The following is a 21,410-nucleotide window of genomic DNA, read 5'->3' as shown; positions in this document are numbered from 1 at the left end:
AGTGACGGTGCGTCCAAGCAACGGCAAATGTCCTAGAGCTAAACCTGGCAGAAACAAACAAGGCCGCCGAAACGAAAACCAGAGTTCCTTAATGAATAAAAGCGCATCCTTGCCTTTCTTGGCTCGTCATCGTTGCGCCCATAGTGAACTGAAACCTAGAAATCAGCTGCATGAATGGTACGACATTGCTGGTCGACAAAGCGGACGGAAAACTTCGCACGACTGACAGTTGAAACCGCGTAGAAAAACACGTGCGCCGGGCATGCCGCCGATGCCGCCGCGTCGTCTGTCGAACCGGAAGCTGCTAGCAGACTGCGCGCCCCACAATTCCCTGTGATTGCTCGTTTTACGGGTCACCTATTGGGCCAACCTATGCCCAGAAAAACAGGCTACACTCAAAGCACAACGATAGCGGCGAAAAGTCGGCGATCGTCGAAAATCTGATCTGCCGGTCAAGCGCGTTGGCTTTTATTCATGAGTCATCAAAGTTTCCAGAATAATTGCTGGTGCCCGCGTGGGTTTCCAGAAAGTACTACGCACTACACAACTCGCGTCGCGCATACAGTCAGATTGCTCAAGCTTCGGCGACAGCAGACATATGATATAACCATCGATAATGTTCCAGTAAGTTGAATCATGCAGGCGCGCCGTGCGCTGAGCGATAACATTAAGTTGTTAGGGGGTGAAATGCAGTCCCCGAGCAATGGATAATTAAGTACACATGTCAATATGGCGCTACGAATGGTCATTGTGACTAGCGCGCAATAAAGCATACAGTCAATGATTATGTTGTACGAGTGCAAAAAGCCATGACAACAGTTACCCTTTTGACACGCTAGTTGTCCCTAAATCTCGTTTGGCAAAGTTTGCATTCTCAACAGAGTGGGCGTTTCTAAAACTGTTACCCCCAGCCTTGCCTGCTCCAAGCACTGTGCCGTAGCAAGGCGGGTCGTGAGTAGAAAGTCGATTGCTGTGGGCAGCCGCTGCAGCGTCATAAAACTGCCTCACATGTACGCGATGCGGCGCAATTCTTGCTTGGTCAATCACAGCATGTTAGACAGTTCGATGCTGTTGGATGGGTCCTTTGCGGGAGTTGTATGAATTGTCATTTGCTGCTGTCAATTAGCGGGGAGTGCTCGTCCGCGATGTAGGTCAGAAAACAGAGCCAGTGTAATTAGCTCCCCCACGGGCCGCTATTCCAGGCGTCGCTGTCGAATTAGCAGCAATGTGTCAAGGCTGCGCTCAGTTCTATTGTGCTGTTGTGGATTTTTAAAACTGGCAGCCTATAGATTATCTACTCACTTCTCGTACACCACTTTATTTGGTTATTGACTCTTCCCGTACGATATACCGGTGTTGTCTTCCCATCGGTGACTCAGGCACAAGTCGTAGTAGAAGAGGGTGGTATAACAGAAGAAAAAATAATACGCAACCACGGCCGTTGGATAAAATAAAAAAGAAAAGAAAAAGGTGTGGCATGGTTGCGTCAGGGTGGCTGCAATGGGAGCGAACGTGACAGTAGTACTAGTAGAACTAGTAGAACTAGTAGCATTCGCGGCCGCTTGACTAGCCCGAACGGCACTACCTGACGAGGGCAGGACCCGTCGACTTGCACTGGCGAAGGCCTTCTTATCACGTTCCTGACGCTTTTTCCACGCCATTCCCGGACAACAGCCCTTGAGTGGTGGCGCCATGGCAGATCACGCCGTTTTCAATGCACGCGGCAGGGCGCACTTTTTTTTTTATCCAGCGGCCGTGACCATCAGGCGCGGATCCAGGGGGGACGTCCTGAACCCCCCCCCCCCTCCTCAGATTTCTGCATGGCCCCTCGCTGACAAGGTGATGGCCCTGTCGCAAAAAAATATAGCCACCAGCATCCTTCAAAAGTATTTTTCGCGAGTACCAGTGGTCGCAGCCATGTAGAAGTAAATCTAGCTCGCCCACAAGCTTTAACTGTTTTGCATAGGAGTGTGGTGTCGCGCAGTTGCCGTAGTTATTTTTTCTCATGAAAACCGTGGAACTCCTGGCGCCGGCTCTGCCTCGTCGCATCGGTGGCGTCGAGCGAACGAAGGGACGACCCTGTTGTCAAGCTACGACTAAGTGGTCCGTTTGAGAAATTAAAGGTTGGCGCTGTCTTCTGCAGCCCTTGAGGGAGCGCGGCTCAGCGCCAAGGTCAACCACGCCAATGTACGCGCGAGCGCATTCGCGCCTGTATAACTTAGTCCCCTTCGGTGTGTCATCGGTTGCCTCCTAAGGCTGATTCACACTACACCGACACGAGAACAATTTTGGTCTGCCGACTGTTGGCGACAGCGTTTTCCTTCCTTAAAGCGTTGGCCACAGCGTTTTCCGTCCCCTAAACTGCTCGCGTCACCAAAGTCGGTGCCGTGTCAGCCTAGTGTGAGTCAGCCTTTAAGGCTCATTCACACTAGGCAGACACGCAACCGACACCACTAAGCTTCAACAACGTCATTCCCTCACAAGAACAGGAATTGGCGTCCCTGGTGCAGTATTATTCGGCCACTACCTCCCTCATGACTCCTGGAATTTACCCGTGGCCCTCATTCCCCAGCGGCTGCGGAGTACCTGACCAAGGCGATCGTCAGACCTGCGACGCGAAGAGGCTGCTAATAATTTCTGGCTCCGGACAGGCCGCCACTGCAACTGAACCTGGCAACGTTCAACACGCGCACCCTGTCGAGTGAGCCTTGCTTAGCAGGGCAATTTGAGGAATTAACAGGCATTTCCTGGGATATTGTTGGCCTTATTGAGGTTAGAGAGAGAGAGAGAGACAGAAAAAAGGGGAAAGGCAGGGAGGTTAACCAGATGGGAAGATCTGGTTTACTACCTTACGCTGGGGAGAGAGGGGAGGGGAGGTAAAGTGATAGCAAAGTAGATATAAAGAAAGAAGCACAGACACAATCAAGAGCTGGTGAGGCTTATACAGTGCTGACTAACGGCCACGTCCTCTGCTACAGAGGTCTTCCAGATAAGAGAGAATTCGACGTAGGATTGCTAACCCATAAGGACATAGCGGGCAACATTGATGAATTCTACAGCATTAATGAGAGGGTAGCAGTCGACGTAATAAAGATTAATAGGAGGTATAGAATGAAGGTAGTACAAGCCTACGCCCCAACCTCCAGTCACGATGATGAAGCAATAGCACAATTTTAGGAAGATGTTGAATCAGCAATGAGAAATGTGCAAACTCAATATTGACCTTTTCGCGGAGCAGTTTGTTTTAGAGAAACGAGATGGCGCTTACGGTGGCCCGCCATACGTATCATGAGCGACCGCGTACGAATATGAAACCATTACCGCTTTCACCTTGTTCTGTGCGATCAGATGTCGGAAATGCAACAGAGTTTTCGCTAACGCACTGTGCTCCAATCATGCTAGATTGAATAACGTGGATTGAAGACGTGTGGAGTAGTTGGCTGCAAAATTATGACTGGCATGTTAAGGAATAGAATGAATCTGTGTGGCCAAATTCGCGGACGGCTGCTGCAACTGTCCGAACGTGTTACCGGCACTTCGAGATGTACGGCTTTCCTCGAGGATACAGAAATTTTCTCATTCGCCAGCATTGTATCGCTAACATTCAAAGAAAGGCCTTCAGCCCCAGAACATCAGCAAGAGTAAGCACCACTCGTTAAACAATGACAAAGAGGGTCTATAGCGCCGTTTCCTGTCATAGTAGGTTTCGCGCACGTTATTTATACACATCTATCCCAAATGGCAGGAAAACATACGCCCACTTTATCGCCAACATATCAAGAATAAATGAATGGGCGCACACTTGAATATATGTGCACTATATACCCACAATAAATGACGGACTACATCGATGGCGCACGAATGGTCGAAGATGAATGTTTCGTGACGGCTCAAAAGAGTAAGCGAGTTACTAGCGGTAATATATATATTCGCTACAAGGTATTACAATGTACAAAACAGCTACGTTTCAAGCCGTGTGCGCAGCAAGAACAAATTCCTCGCAACTGAGCACACCCGCGAGCGATTCGGCAGAAAATAATCAGATAGTGGCCGCACCGAGGAAATGCACTGAGTCTGAAACGGACAAGCCGCCACTTCAAAATATTTTCCAAATAAAGAACACAGAGCAAAACACACTAATCCTGATTCAACTTATGAGCGGAATGATTGGATAGCTTGGTATACATATTTAGCCCCGCTTTTAGAACAAGCACTATACACGCTGCTTGCGCAATTTGGACATAGCTTAATCAGACCCGAAAGCGCTTTTGCATGTTCTCTGAAGCTGTGATCAAAGCTTCATGTCGTCCACCCAGCTACTGTCTACGATATCTCCCAAAACGGAGGTTTTCTAAGCCGCGCCGGTGTCATACACTTCCATTGTAAGCAAGGAGGCAACGGAGGCAGTTGAGGCAAGCAATGGACGCATACCACGTGATCAAACATGGCAGCGCCTACGGGATCGCCGCAAAAAGAGGTCAATACTGTAGTCATGGGCGAATTCAATGCAAAAGTGGGAGAAAGCAGGGTGGTGAGCAAGCAATTAGCAACTACGGCATCGATTCTAGGAACGCTAGAGGAGAGATGTTGGTAGAATTCGCGGAAGCGAATAGGCTCCGAATAATGAATACCTTCTTCAGAAAGTGCATCAACAGAAAGTGGACCTGGTAAAGCACTCATGGGAAAACAAGGAATGAAATATATTTCGTACTCTGCCCATCCCAGCATAGTTCAGGACGTAGAAGTGTTAGGTAGGGTAAAGTGCAGTGAGCATAGGTTAGTGAGGTATAGGATTTCTCTCAATTTGAAGAGAGAAAGGAAAGAGTAAAATTAGTAAAAAAGGAAGCCGGCAGATCCCACGTCCTGTGAGAATCGATGTTATACGAAGCAGTGTGCGGGGAGCCTACAAAGTTAACGAAATGACCATGACATCACTAGGCGGCTCTTTCATGACCTACATGGCACGCATGTCATGACACATGTCATGGGTTCTCAGGAGTCCCTTTAGCTACACCTAGTATACCTTACGGCGAAAGGTTTAGTCATGCTCATGACTATGACTTCGACCATCAATATTTAGCCTTTTCCTTTTCTTAGTACCACATCCGAACCCATTCCATTGTATTTCGAGTGTTGATCTTCTTTCGGCTGAGTCATTCTCATTTTTCCTGAGTCGTGGTCATGACTATGACTTCTACCGCAATCTTTTAATGTTTCCTTCACTTAGTGCCCGCGTCCGAACCCATTTCCGTGGTATTTGGGTATCAGTCTTTTTCGCTGACTCATTGTCTTTTCTTCTTCTTCTTTCTGGGGTTTTACGTGCCAAAACCAGTTCTGATTATGAGGCACGCCGCACTGGAGGGCTCCGCATTAATTTTGACCACCTGGGTTCTTCAAAGTGCACTACAACGCAAGCACACGGGCGTTTTTGCATTCCGCCTCCATCAAAATGGGGCCGCCACGGCCTGGATGCGATCCCGCGACCTCGTGCTCAGCAGTGCAATGCCTTAGCTAACTGAGCCATTTTTGCTGAGTCATGCCCATGACTATGATCTACCACCCACCTTTAGTGTTTCCTTCACTTAGTAAACATGTCCAAACCCATTTTAGTGGTTCTTGAGTGTGAATCTTTTTTCGCTTGGTCATTGACGTTTTTGCTGAGTCATGCTCATGACTATGACTTCTACCATCATCATTTACTCTTTCCTTCACTTAGTACCCAGGTCAGAACCTATTTCGGTGGCTTTTGAGTGCTAATATTTTTTCGATGAGTCATTGTCATTTTTGCTGAGTCATGCTGATCACTATGACTTCTACCAGCATCCTTTAGTGTTTCTTTCACTCAGTACCTACGTCCGAACCCATTTCAGTGGGGTTTTTTTCGTTAATATTTTTTCGTTATTATCTTTTTCGTTAATATTTTTCGCTGGATCATTCTCATGACCTACATGACACGCATGTCATGACTTATCGTTTATGTTCGTCATATACTCTTGTCATAGTATATCAATTTTGGTACATACCAAGTACATACGACCATGAGAGCACGAAGACGTAGGCGGCTAGATAGATAGATAGATAGATAGATAGATAGATAGATAGATAGATAGATAGATAGATAGATAGATAGATAGATAGATAGATAGATAGATAGATAGATAGATAGAAAGATACTGTCATGGTAGCAAATGTTTGCCAAAAAATGATTCGCATTTAAAAGTGGGCAGCTTGCACTGGTGGTGCAAGGCTGGAGTAAATGAAACTGGTGATCGACCTAGCTTCTTCCAGGTTTTATTAGGTTTGGCTAAGTTTTCCTAGGATATGCTAAGCGCTGCTAGGCACGGTATGATCCGAATCGGCTCCCCGCCGATGCGCAGATTCTCGCTTGGCCGCGCGGTGCGCTTCAAGTTGAGCGGCTTCTTCGGGTGTCCAGATCTTCTTTGGTCGTCCCACGTCAAGGCTACATGTATTCGCCACAGAGTCAACGAGAGTTGTGCCGCCTTCGCGATGGCTCCGAGCTTTTTCTCCCCAGTGACGTCACGGTCAAGCGGCGCCTCACACTTGCCGGGGCGTGGACAGGTCAAAACCTGCCGAGCTGCTGCCGGCCCCACCCGCGTTTCCCCGTCGCGAACGCGGCAAACGGGGAGACGCGGGCAGCGTCGGTAGCAGCTCTGCACGTTGCCTGGTTTGTGCTGATGATAAGTGGTTCTTGAGGGAAAGGGAAAGGTTGGCGCTATCTTCTGCAGCCCTTGAGGGAGCACGGCTCAGCGCCAACGGGGAGGGGTAAGTGGGAGCGATGCTCTGTGTCGTTCTCATGTCCTCTTTCCTCTTCCCGAGCATTGCGTGCCCCATGCGCATGCTCTCCTTCCCTCTCCCCAACGCCCCATGTCAAGGCAACATATACACGAGACGGAGAGGAGGCAAGGCACACGTCACTCCGCCAGGTGGCTGCTAGGCAACGCAGTGGCAGGCGGAACACTTTACGGCCAGCTTTTTTTTTTTTATTGCGATAAAGACTTGCCGTTAAGGCATAATTCTTGATATGTGTGTGTATTATACGTGTGCTGTGAGGCCTGTGTTGTGTATAAATTGAAGCAGTGTTTTGTGGAATTTGTTATCGTGTATCCAGCGGTCATAGCTGGTTGTCACACTGTAGCGGAGGCCGGCTTGTAGTAGGAGACGCGAGCGTTCCGATTGTAAACCAGTACATGTCCATATTAGATGGTATGCATCTGCTTCCATCACAGGGACGGAGCAGTACGGACACGTAGCACCCAGTGGTAAATGCGACCAGTCCCACCTTGGGATCACAGCCGGTGTAAGGGCCACCCCGGTCCGAAGCCTCCTAAGCACAACTTCCTCCGCCCTAGTAAGGTGAAGAGGGAGGGAGCAGACACACGGGGGGATAAGAGCGCGTGTGTCCTGCCGGAGAAAATTTTTACGGGCTCGGAGCGAGTTAAGGGGTTGAGGTGGGAGGGGAATAGACGGAAGGTCTGGATTAGGAGGGCAATGTAATGTGCCTGCTGGTCAGCAGCAACGTTGTGAGGGTTCGTTGCATGGCCTTGAATCCAGTGTACCTTGACGCAAGTGGGTTTTTCTAGTTATAGTGTGTATTGTCTCGCAGATTTCCATCGCCTTGTCAACCTTCTTCAGTTCCTGAATAGCCGCTAAAGAATCAGTGAAGATATGTAGTTGTTTGATGGTAGGCAGCTTAGATGTCGCATCTTGCACAGCGTCGTGGATGGCTTGAAGTTCCATTACTAGAGCGCTGGCTTCCGTAGATAAATAGCGCTGGTGGCCGCTGATCAAATTATGCGTAGTACTAAGCAATGATGTCCTCCCGCCGTTTGGGAGAATAGCAGCATCCGTATAGACTTTGCAGGTGTTAGCGCATGACGCATCGATGATATTGTGGTCGTCAATAATAGCTGTTGTATCGCTGCGTCGTAACTTCGTTGGCTTATTAGTTGTGATGCTGGTGAATTCCCAGGGAGGCGTTGGATAGGACTGATTGTCAATCCGAGAGCCGCGTTGAAAATTAGCATGCAACGCAGCGACAGCCGGAACAAGTTGCTTTTTTATTTCACGTGCTTTTTCACGTTGCAAAATTAGCTCTGCAATTGTGTTGAGCTGGGCATGTTCCTGTATAAAGGTTGGTATCGGAGTGACGCGTGGTAGTGCTGTGATTGTGCGCATAGCATCGCGATTAATCGTCTCTAACTGTGCCAACTGTGCCAAAGTTAGCCTTTGAAATTGTGCTTGATATAAAATTCTTGGCTGCAAAACTGCACGTACCAGCCGTCGAGCTACGTCAGTATGAGCTCCAGCTGCTTTTGCTGCAATGCGACGAATAAGGTGAAGTGTTTCTGTCGAAGTCTGTCGGATTTTACGGAGCCAGTGTGCATCACTGCCGGATTTACGGCCGGCTTAAACAGCTCTGCTGTTAAAAAGAAACAGGTCAACCTAGACTCAGTAAAGGTAAAAGCCGACCAATTCAGGCTGGTGCTCGCAAGCAAATATGCAGCTTTAGAACATCTATCTATCCATCCAGTTATCTATCTATCCTACGCCAACCTTATGACCCAATTTGTTACCTGCGTGAGCGGCTAGGTATGTGCTTCTGGACAATGAGATAAAGATGCTGGAATGAAAACGATACTATGACGACGACGGCGTAGCAACTAATGCAGGGCGATAATCCGATGACAAGGCTGCAATGACGACGACGGCATTAAGACAATGGGATGGCGACGCTGCCATGATGATGACAGCATGACGATAACGGGATGACGACGCTGAAATATAGACGGCGGCATGAGGACAACGGCGTGAAGGCAACTGACTTACCACAATTGGATGATGATGACAACGGCACGACGACAACGAAATGGTGATGCTCGAATGACGGCCATGGTATCACGAGAATGGGATGCGGATTCTGGTAGGATTATACGGTGGTACGACGAAGACGTGAATGTGACTGCAAGGTGAGCATGGTTTGAAAAGCGGGGCATGACGACGATGGGATGACGGAGACGGCGTGACGTCAATGGCATGATGAAGTTAGAATGACGATGGCTGAATAACGGCAGTGGAACGACCACGACGGCATCCATGTAGCGGTATGACCGTAACTACACGATGGCGGCTGTATGACGACGACGCGAGAGAGTGATGGCATGACCACGACTCCGTGCTTGTGAGGGCCCGACGAAGACATTATGATGACGACGGCAGGCCGACAAAGGTGTGTTTGTGGTGGAGCTTACGTCTGCGTTCACGTACATGACCTGCCAAGAAAGCCCGGCTTGCTTGGCAGGATGCCCCCAGCAAGGGGCATCATGGCGCCAAAATGTTTCGGCGCTTTCTGGCATGGTGTCTGTTGTAGCCTGTGCCATTTCTCCGAAACGTGTGAAGCGAGATAATGCAGCATTACATCTGCGAAAATATATTTTTAAGCACTGTAATGGGTTCTCTGTACTTACAAGGTAACTTTTTATATCAATAATCACTTTTGTTGTTTTACTTGCACTTAGGAACACTTTGAAGAGGACCAGTACGAGGGAAATCGACAGGATGGGCGCCGGCTGTTAAAGTCAACAGCCCTACATCATCATGGACTATATTTTCGAAGGGAAAACATTGCTAATCTGTATTTGACTGTCTTAGTTTCATTTACGGTTTTTGTACCTGATATTGATATGTATGCAGTGTTGTTTATTTTTTCAATGTAGTTATCAGTGTTTTAATGGTTATTTATAAAATGTTCTGTACTCGCCATCGATGTGTTTGGCTGATGCGATGTATTCGATGGTAGCTGATGTATTCTGGCTGGATATCTTGATTAATATTACCCGCGGTGGCGTTTTCTTGTTTGTATTCTTGTTTTCGATTTATATTGTGTGTAACAAGGTTGATGTATTCACTTGAAACGCCCCCCCCCCCTTCCTCCCCATGTAATGAATAAATTAAAAAAAAACTCTCCCTATCCCGAATTGTGTGTGTCGAGCCTACTTTGCGAATTTTTTTATCTCGTCTTTCAACAGCCTTTTCTCCCGCTAGGGGGCTAAGCAGTGCTGGCGCACTTCGCATGGGCTCCTGCTTTTTTTCGGCAATTTTCCGGATACCTGCTTTTATTCATCGAAACTGTGGCATCGACGGAATCGGCAAGGGAAGTGGAACCGGAGGATATCAAGTTTATGAGCGGTACGTGGAATTACCGTCATTTTTTACCGTTTGAAGGTTTCACGCCGCGCTAGCGGAGCTAACCCTACAAGAGTAAGGGGCCAGCCGAACGCCCGTGACCCGTGTCCCGTGGCTCGTGAGTGCTCGTGAGCCGCCGTTCGCTCTCTTCGAGAGCGACTCGGCGCTGCCGCCAAGTATCAATGACTGACGCATCCGACACAGGAAGAACTACACGGGAACTTAACCAGGAAAATAACAGTGCTGAAATGTATGTGGAGACGATACAAGAGCAGCAACAACTGGAAGCGCAGCGGACAAATGATGAAACAATGCAATAACCATCCAGGAAAAATGGCACACATGGAAGAGGAGAGGAAAGACGACTCAGGTGCATATAAAACCCACAGCCGAGGAAGCAGACCAACAACGAACGCAGCAAGCCGGAGCAACAAAACCTTTTGCGGGAAACATGCCACATTAGAGAAAACCGAGACTTCCGCCTTTGCCAGTGGACGACACGAAGATCATCTACAGACCAAAGTCGGGATTGCAACTCTCCAAATGGACATTGGTGGCGGTGACACATGTCATCGGCCGAGCTAGCAAGTTGTCCCAAAAAGACTTCTATGACAACATCCGGATTCAAGCGCAACATGTCGAGAATATAATCATCGCAAGTACACCAAACAAAGACATAGCGTACGACATGCTCCTCAATATCACCAACATCCAGCTTGGAGGATTCAATTACGAAGTTAAAGCAAATGTCAAGACACCAGAGGGCATCAGAAACGGCGTAATCTACAACATCCCCGCCAGGAACGAGCGAAGAAAAACTACTTCAAGGGCTACGAGTATCCGCAAGATACATGGTTCTCGCAGCACGCATGCTGGGAAGATCGGCAACAGCACTCATCTACTTTGACGGACCGCACGTCCCATACAACATCATATATAAATGCTGTGACTACCGTTGCAAACCATACAGGAAATCCGTGCGATACGGCAGAGCCTGCGGGGAACTAGGGCACCGGCAAGATATCTGCCCGAAACCCCTTATCAACTTCTCCTATATATGCGGGATGGAAAATCGACAGGAAGATCATGACTGCCAACCCAGCTGTAAAATCTGTCAACAACCCCATGAGACAGCAGCAAAGGAGTGCCGACATAAACTCAAACCAAATCCACCACCGTACAAGATCAGAATGCATTGGGAAAACAAGAACCAAGAGCAGCAACGCAGATGGAACTCAACTTGCGACTCCGACTTTCCGGCACTATCCGAATCAAGCAGTGCCTCACTACACAGTCCACGAAGATCCAGAAGTGACTCCAAATCAACAGGCGGTGAAGCAGACGAAAGAACCCGGTCAAGATCACGGTCCGGATCACGTACCCGCAACCCGCAAAAGCGAGTCACGTATGCAGACGCTGCAAGGGGAAACACACGAGCACAAGAACCCACGGAAACCGAACGAGATCTGCGAGCACAACTTCAAAATCAACAATCCCTCATTGACAAGCTCATACAAAGGTGCAAAGAACAAGACACCGCCAATCAAACCTCCAAACCTCAAGGAATACCCAACATCCCACCGCCCCTTACGGAAGAACGAATCAAGGAAATTGTAACAATGGAGGTCCGGAAGCAAATACAGGAGGCCATGACTACTTTTGCAAAGGAAATAACACAACAGCTCCAGCAACACATCACCACTCAACTTGCCCCTATCCATGCTACCCTCCAAAACCTCAGCAACTTCATGTCCTATGCCAAGCAGAACCACGTAACGAAAGCCACAGTAGGAAAGTTGTTCAACAACACCGACACGGCTCGCAAGAAAGCACGTAAAGACCTCCATAATGCTGCCAGATCGGAATCCATGGCCTGGGGCGATAACAACGATATTGATCAAGATGGCGAGTAATCCCAAGAAGAGATTCCCACAACTTCCAATGAAGCTGTGGCAATGGAACTGTCGCTCTATACGAACCAAAAGAACAAACCTCCAGGAACTGACCAAACAGGAACAACCAGATATCATCGCTATCCAAGAAACTTATCAGACCAATCTACGCATACAAGGATATGATACACACACCGGATCTCAGAGAACAGCCTATCCTGACGAAGAAAAATCTCACCACGCAAGATCACACAATCCAGGGAACAACCGTGGAACACACCCTAGTGGAAGTGCTACCCGAGAAGAAGACACACCAAAGTCTATATGTCCTATGCTTATATAGTCCACCCAGGGACCCGTTATCCGACTTTGTAAAGTTCATCACGGAAGCCAGAAGGCTATTTAAAGGCCATAAACTTGTAATTATGGGGGATCTTAATGCCCCCCACACAGCATGGGGTTACCAGCACACGACCAAGAAAGGAGCGCGAGTGCACGATTCGGCACAACAGAATCACCTCACCCTCTGGAATGATCCTAAACTAAAAACTCGAATAGGCAACAGTGTATCCAGGGATACAAATCCCGACCTCACCTTTACAATAGGTATCTCCAAGGCCGAATGGACCTGACTGGAAGAAAATCTCGGCAGCGATCACCACATCCTTCAGCTAGAAATCCTGCACCATAAGAAGCCGAGCAGAACCGGAACGGCAAGGCTGACGGACTGGAAGGCCTTTAGAGAGCATGACATAGAAGAGAACATCAAAAATATTGAAGAGTGGCTCACCGAAGTGGTCAAGACGGCGGAGAAGCACACTAAAGTCATCCAACTCACAATGGACACACCGGCCGTAGACTCTCATCTCCTACATCTTTTGGATGCCAGAAGAGGCCTATTGAGGCGGTGGGAAAAGATGAAACATAACCGCAAACTGCAGAAACGGATCGCCCACATAACAAAGCAAGCAGAAGAATACGGAGATAAACTCAGCAGTCAGAACTGGCATAAGCTGTGCGACCAACTTCAGGGCACACTCAGCACAAAGAAGACCTGGCATATACTGCGAGCCCTTCTAGCTACCACCAAAACCAAGACACAACAAACACATGACCTCAAGAAAATCATTCACTCTCATCCAGGAACTGAGAAACAAATTTTCGAAGAATTCAAGCGTAAACTTGTAGGAGACAATGCCCCCAAGGTCTCGGATCCCCGACCGTACAAAGGCGAACCAAACCTGACCCTCGATAGCCCTTTTACGCTTCCTGAACTCCACGCCGCTCTTGCCAAATTGACCCGTAACACTTCGCCAGGAAATGACAAGGTGACCAACAGGATCCTACGAAACCTCCCGGATAAGGCCCTAAATGGACTCCTCAACTACATGAATAACTGCTGGGAAGAAGGTGAGCTCCCGGCAGAATGGAAGCACGCAGAAGTCATATGATACCAAAATCCAACAAGCCACTACAAATCAGCAACCTACGGCCCATCTCCCTGACTTCCTGCGCTGGAAAGCTTCTCGAACACATGGTTTACGATCGCCTCACCACATACCTCCGAAGACTCAGGACTCTGGCCTGACACAATGTTTGGCTTCCGACAACTCCTCTCAGCCCAAGATATACTCTTACAGCTCAAGGAAGACCTCTTAGACTACCTAGAACGCCAGAAAAAGTTCTCTATTTTAGCAATAGATGTAAAAGGAGCCTTCGATAATGTGAAGCATGATGCAATCCTCCAGAATCTCCAAGACACAAACTGCGGAATCCGGACCTACCAATACGTACAGGACTTTCTCAAGGATTGCACGGCTACGGTGGGCATCGGCAACATCCGAAGCGACAAATTCGAAATGCCCAACAAAGGCACTCCACAAGGGTCAGTCATTTCACCTTTGCTATTCAACCTCGCTATGATTAAGCTCCCACAACAACTCGATGACATCGAAGGTTTAAGCCATGCAATATACGCCGACGATATAACGTTATGCACAAAAGCGTCGACAACCAGCCGACAGCAAACTACCCTCCAAGAGGAAATCGATCTGATAGAACAGTACCTATCAAGATGCGGTCTCCAGTGCGCCCCCGAAAAATCAGAGCTACTCACGGCAAGGACCCGGGGAAGACCACCAGCCTACGTCGACCCAGATCCCAACGTCACACTCAATGGAGTCGATATACCTCAAGTTGACTCCCTCCGCGTCCTTGGCCTCACACTACATAAAGATGGTTCTGGCGCAGCTACACTTCCGAAGCTTCAGAAGACCCTAACACAAGTAACTCATCTCATTAGGCGTATAACCACTCAAAGAAGAGGACTTAAAGAGCAAGAAAGCGTCCAAATTATCCAAGCACTCCTTATAAGTCGGATAACATATGGCACTCCGTATCTACTCCTCAAGGAGGCTGAAATTGAAAAACTCAACGTCATCAGAAAGGCAATCAAGAGTGCACTAGGACTTCCCAGTACAACCTCAACCGCGACACTACTCAAACTTGTCCTCCATAACACCTTGGAAGAAATGAGTGAAGCGCACAGGGCCAGCCAGCTGGAACGCCTTAAGCTGACTCAAACAGGAAGAGCAGTACTTCGCAAACTCGCATACAGCGAAAACATTATAGCAGACTCAGACGTGAAAGCCCGATTGCCGCCACTTCTCCGTGACTCTATCTCAGTCGCTCCAATACCTCGAAACATGCATGCAACACACCACAAAGACAGAATACAAGCAAGAGTTCGAGCGCTAAGCAAGAAATACTCAAGGAACACCAACACGAGATATACAGATGCGGAAAAATACCCAGGTAGAAGAGCCTACGCAATTACCGTGACAAACAACAAAGGGAATGAGCTAGTCGCTGCCACCATACCGGCCAGAAATCCAGAAACGGCGGAGGAAGTGGCCATCATCCTCGGCATCGCCACATGCAAGGACACCGCAATCATCTTGAGCGACTCGCAAACGGCATGTAGAAACTTACAAAAAGGCCGAATCTCTGCCGCAGTCGTGCAAATTCTAAAATAGCTATCAAGATGCCAAGAACTACCCGAAACCTACGTCGTATGGACCCCAGGCCACGAACACCTGGCAGGAAACGAAGCAGCACATGCTGTCTCCCGAGAGCATACCAGCCGGGATTTCCTGCCGCACGGGATCCGGAAATCGACGAGGGTGGGGGACATTCCCATCAACTACTCCGTAATACTGCAGCATTACCGACTCGAAAGAAGAGAATATCCTTTACCACATTCAAAATTAAGCAAGGAAGAAGCCATCGCCCTCCGCAGACTACAAACAAATACGTATGTCCATGGAATTATCATGCACCGGATGCATCCCACTAAATTCTCATACCTATGCCGATATTGTGATGTACCAGACACCCTACAACACATGGTGTTGGTGTGCCCACACCGCGAGAAAAACAGTCAAGACGATGCCTCAGAAACGAAACAAGCCACCGAAGAAACGTGGGAGGCAATGTTAACGGCACAGAGCCAGGAGGATCAGCGAAGTCTGGTGGACCGGGCCCGGGCTGCGGCATTAGCCAACGGCTTTCTGGACTGAGAGAGCCGCCCACCTAGGGCGAAGAAAGAACACTTTCTCGCTGTTTCTAGCAATAAACGTTCATTGCTCCTCCTCCTCGTCTTTCAACATAATCTTCAGGCGCCACACAGTACATATAATTTTTCATGTTTCATGATTGACTCTTTCATGATTGACTTTACTAGACATTACTAAATAAACGTATTTTGTGCATCGTTTGGTTTCTTGTGTGTACTACGCAAGATTGACACAGACAAGTTACGTTAGATTTTTCTCTACAGCAATAACTAAACCTTATTTTCACATCGCAGTTATTTTTACACCAGCTTAATCCTGTCAGCACACAGTTTTGTGGGCAAAAAAGCAACGTTGCGCGTAGATATCGTCAAATAATTGCAATGAACGCGATGAGCACGCGCAACAAAAGGGAAACTAACCGCCGTGCGCGAGGTGCTGGCTACGGTAAAGGAGGCGTGACGTGTAAACCAAAATACAACAGCGAAAAAGAAAAACTTCCACACACAGGGGGTCGCAAACCTTGTATACCAAGCATCGAAGCGCAAAAAAAAATAGTGCGTATTTCAAACATACACACGGCATATTAAATGTGATTGAATTAGGCAACTTGGGGCATGTTCCCGGCGCCATACATTTACGTCTTCGACCTTCGACGAGCTAACGGCTACTGGTTATAAAGATGTGCAGATGCGATACCGATAAAAACATCCACATTAAGGCAAAGCACTTGGAAGTGCGCCGCTAGTAACGCTATTTATGAACGCAAGCGTAGCTGAGTCTGAGCTCGTGTGATTCAATATGGCGGCGCCAGTGGGGTTGTCTTCCCCCTGAACGGCGGCGCTGGCATCGAGGCACCCTAGGCGTCGCGGCACCGCAGCGCCGCGTCGCGGCCGACCTTTATCGCGTACACCCTATATTGGGTGTACGGGTGTACACCCTTTATTGAGCATGCGACGCGTATAATGTTGCATGGTCTGGAATGTACGTGATCACCAGCAATTCCTCTAGAATGTACAACAATACACGTATAAATGTCGTATCGACTTGACTCGCGAGCTCACATGCAACAGCCGACCACTATGCTTCCCTTCGTTGTGTGATTTGAGTCTTGCTTGTCTTTGTGGCCACAACTTCTCCCAATAATGACGCAAATTTTAAAGTTACACTGGCCACAGTGTTTCATTCTTCACCGTCAATACAGTGACACTATGAGTGCTGCACGCATCTTTATCAAAGCTCGAAGGAGATAACCTCCCTGTTAAAATTTCTGCTTAGCGTGATATTTCCTCTCGCATGCAGTGCCTACATTCTTACAGAAGAATGCTCATGTAGGGACTTAACGGTGGACGTAAAAGAACCGCAAGTTTTCTCAATTGAAATGCCAACTCCTCGAACGTCTTCCTTGTTCATAAATAGTGCAGGTGTCGCTTTTTTTATATGTAGCTTCAATGGTTTGATCTCCCCTTGCGTTGGAATTATGAGCGTTCAACATGATGCAAGCTATCATCGTAGGAAAGCGCAGGAGACTTGACAGTCTGAGGAAAATTTCATTTACCAAGAAGAGCATGAAAAAGCTAGAGCGTAATACTTATGCGTTATTGCCATTGTTGTAACAGTTATGCAACATGACCGGCGCATGTATGTGAAAGAAAGCACAAGCATATGTGCACGCAAGTAGGCGTATGTGCAATACATGTTCCTATTGAATACTTTATTTCACTATGCATTTGCCAAGGGATATGTCCCCTCTCGTGTGTAGTCAATATAATTAGGATACTGATGACGTATGTTGCAGCGCCTGAAGTCAGAGTAGCGAGTTTATGTATGAAACGTGGTTCAATCCTTGTGACTGCTATGATGAGTCAAGCCAAGGCGCCCATATTCCTTTATGATACTCTGGAAAGCTTGCAGGGTCTTTAGGCTTGTTTCGTGCAGGTACAGCTACGGCTCGGTACGCGTCAATGCGTTTTCTCAAAGAGGCTACAATCTGCGAAAATGAAAACAGAAATCCATTGAAGAAAGTTATCTATTGGTCACTGTCAAAAGAAGGATCTTTCAGAAGTGCGAGTGTACAAACTTAGTTATTGAATAGCATTACTCAGAAACTTCTATGGTTCAGTGCAAAAGACAATGAAAACTGAAAACTATTCACTTGTTGTCAAAGTTTATATCGCAATTTAGAGCTCAGCATGTTAATATAAAACCAAAAGCCAAGCGGAATAGTGTCGTATTGCCTTCAAAATGAAAAACCAAACTACAAGGTAAATGAGCCACAATTTTTGGGCAACATTTCAAAAGAAATGCTAGGACGTGACATAGCTGAAATCTTCAAGTGACTACGGCAGAGATTGACCTTGAGATTACAAGTGAGGTAACAATAATGAAATAATGAACAGGGGCGCATTCTATCATTGTTTATATATACCAAGCTCAGTACCAAGGCATCGATAGCGCTGGTGCTCTTCAGATTGAGCACTGGTTCGTGAAGGAGATCGCCGAACGAACAAACATAGATACATTTGGTACCTTTCTAGAGAAACAGTTCTTTGTATTTATCAGCGAGTAGACACTACTTCAAATATCTAAAAAAGTGTGCTAAGCAAGCAGCTTATCATTTTCGAAACAGCTCCAGCGCCTCTAGGTAAATGACAAGCAGTATGAACTTGAATTTTTTCTCGATTATCCTTAGCTCTAAACGCTTACCTCGGGGTGCTCGTCAGCCAAATTATTCAGCTCGCACGGATCCAGGATGATGTCGAACAGGAACACAGTATCGTTGGGTGAGAAGCTCTTGCTTGATTTTTCACCACACGTAAGCGTCGCTCTCTGTCCTCCACCCTCTGGGGAGGTTTAGGCGATCCACCTTGTACAAATCCTTCAGCACTCCAGCAGCGGTTGATCGCTCGAGCAATTCGTCGAGGTCGTCGCTAGGACGATGACCCCCGATTGTTGGGTAGCGGTTCTTATCGGCACCCGTAACGTCGAGTAGCAACTTGTACCGCGAGTCGCGGATTGCTGCCACAGGGGACTTCGGCGGGTCCACGAAATCGACGTTGTACAGCACCTCCTGGCGAATGGAACCCGAACCTTTGGACAAGTGCTGCCACATGTCCAGTCCGTCCACTTGCTCCAGGCTCGATACGTTGCCACCTAAAATGCGGAGGTGATGAGAAAGATGTGCATTCCAAAGAAAAACTGAATGACTTGTTCGGCAAGCCCTTGGGTCGTCAACTAGCCGCTAAAAAAGAACTTGGCTCCCGTGCGCAGTCATCTACTGAATCATACATTTCATATATTCAGGATATTCTAGCGCTTTGCCGTAAAGTTTACGGTAACATGTCCGAAGTGGACAAAATCGGACACATACTCAAAGGAATCACCGATGACGCATTCAACCTCTTAGTATTCGGTAACTCTGCCACCGTGGATGCTATTCAGAAAGAGTGTCGGCAATTCGAACAAGCCAAATCCCGCCATATCGCCCAGCAATTCACCAGGCTTCCCAATACTGCCGCATCGTCATCATGTCAGGAACCACTACCTACGTTACAATCACCGGTTTCGAACACTTTGACACGGATCGTTCATCGTGAACCAGAAGCAATGTCACCAGGCCCTCTCGTGCCCGATGTCTCGACTGCCAACCCGCCTATGGTTTTATTGATTAAAGCCGTGGTTCGACAGGAGGTCACGAATTTGGGACTCTCCTCTGTCTGCACTGTTCGCGTGCCACCAGTCGCACCAGTCACACCACCAGTTCCACCAGTCACGCCGAGGAACCAGCCCTTTTGCTTACGATACCGCAATCACGCTGAGTGGAGGACGCCGGATGATCGCCCAATATGTTTCGCGTGCTCTCGAGTTGGGCATATTGCGCGACACTGCTGGAGCCGTCAGGCATCACCGACTGGCTGGGGCACCCGGAACTCTCGTCGTGAAGGCCCGTGCAACATCGTCGCGCTCTCCACCGACTGACACGCCCGAAGTTGACACTCGCATCAACGTGTACAGCAGGTCACCATCGCCGCGCAATCGCCGATCTTGCTCGCCAGCAAGCCCGCTGTTTCCCGCCAACTCTGGAGGCTACGCATCGGAAAACTAACGAGTGCAGCACCTGGAGGTGACGCTGCATTCTCGACCCGGCCTCGAAATCCTCGTCTGACTCTTCCTACCCGCTATAATTTGCTCGAAGTCCAAATCGACGGTATTACTGTTACGGCCCTTATCGACACTGGTGCACAGATCTCGGTGATCTGCGCTAGTCTTCGTGAGAAGGTGCAGAACGTCTTGAGATCCACCGTACAGTGAGAGTTGCTGATGGAAGCACATCTACTGTTGTTGGAACGTGTACTGCCCGCGTTACTATATCTGGCCATAGGACTAGCGCTCAGTTTCTTGTGTTTGAGCAGTGCCCATACGATGTTATCTAGGGAATTTACTTTTTGTCAACGCATTCAGCCCTGGTCGACTGCGGCATTGGTGTCCTGCATTGAACTCCCTTCTGTCCCGGAGACTGTTCCTGTTAAGCCTACGCAACTGTGTTCTTTAGAGTTCGTGCGATTACCGTTCTAATCAACTACTTATGTTCTTTTGACGCCTTCTCTTGCTGTCGCTGACGGGGATTACTTTGCATCCCCTATTATTGACTGTTGTCTTCGCACACAGTGTGACCCTACCACACACAGTTGTCGAATTGTCAACAACGAACTTATCTACCTGTGCTCAGCTTTGGTTTATCCGCCCGGGTTCTACCATCTGGAATTGCGCTTGCAACGTTGGCATCCCTCAACTGACTGTCAAATCTCCACGCTAAAATCTGAGGCGCCTTTGAGTCCGACGTGCTCAGAAGGATCCACCAGCTTGCCCACGCTTGCCCACCAGTGATTCAACAAAATGATAGCCGTGGACCTTTCACCTGCGCAGGCTGATGAGCTCTGCCGTGTGTTAGCGTCGTACTGGGACGTTTTAACGCGATAAGCGTTAAGGGCACCGTGTCGCAGAAAATCCGGCGTCGGCAAGCGGCGTCGGCGTGTGATGTCGGCGGGTGGCAGAGAAAATCAACCCCAACCACCCTGACCGTGCAGGCCCTCCTCGTGGTGCAAGGTTTTGGTGAACAAAAATTCAATTTCTCACAGTGAAATCGGTCAGAAAAATGGTAAAGTAAGACTTTACCATTCGGCGTCGGATTCGCCGTCGGATTGTTTACCAATCGACTTTGAATTTGAATGAATTTGAATGTACGAGAAAACCTAATTCTGCTACAAGAAAACTCAAACACAAACCCTTTTCGAGCATTTCTACCAGACTGACAGCCTCGCGCTCGGGTACTTTACTTGCAGAAATGATATCCAGATGGCGCTCGCATCCTAAGCAGCTCGAATGGGGACTTCCCCTTTGCAGTGAATGAAGCCTACTTGCCGTATGCGAACGATGCGAGGCGAACGAGTCCCGATAATGCTATCGCAGTCCACTCTTAAAGGCGAAACTTAAGCGTACTCCAAGTTTTTTTACTTGAACAACCGCCCACTTAGCCAGACAACGGTTGTCATGCACCGAATCGACACGGCGACGCAAACCCTATTCATCGCCGTCCGTATCGCATTTCTGCTGCTGAACGGGCGATTATACAAACAGAAGTCAACAATATGGCTGCAAAATACATTATAGAACCTTCATCTAGCCCATGGGCATCCCCAGTTGTGCTCGTCAAGAAAAAAGACGGCACATTGCGTTTCGCTGT

General features: G+C 48.2%; 1 protein-coding gene across 2 annotated transcripts in view; it reads right to left on the bottom strand.

The window, feature by feature from the left end:
- Positions 1 to 17,373: 17,373 nt before the first annotated feature.
- Positions 17,374 to 21,410, bottom strand: part of LOC119454189 (arylsulfatase B-like) — a 28,018-nt gene continuing 23,981 nt past the window's right edge. For both annotated transcript variants that reach the window (XM_049668205.1, XM_049668206.1), the window contains 2 exons: positions 18,374 to 18,820; positions 17,374 to 17,657 (listed from right to left, as the gene is read on the bottom strand). In XM_049668205.1, the coding sequence (XP_049524162.1) occupies positions 18,474 to 18,820 (347 nt within the window). In that variant the 3' untranslated portion in view covers positions 17,374 to 17,657; positions 18,374 to 18,473. The remainder of the gene's footprint in view (positions 17,658 to 18,373; positions 18,821 to 21,410) is intronic.

This window comes from Dermacentor silvarum, chromosome 5 (genome assembly GCF_013339745.2).
Source record: "Dermacentor silvarum isolate Dsil-2018 chromosome 5, BIME_Dsil_1.4, whole genome shotgun sequence".
NCBI classification, from domain to species: domain Eukaryota; kingdom Metazoa; phylum Arthropoda; class Arachnida; order Ixodida; family Ixodidae; genus Dermacentor; species Dermacentor silvarum.
Note: the sequence above shows the minus strand (reverse complement) of the source record. Positions and strands in the feature narration are given on the sequence as shown.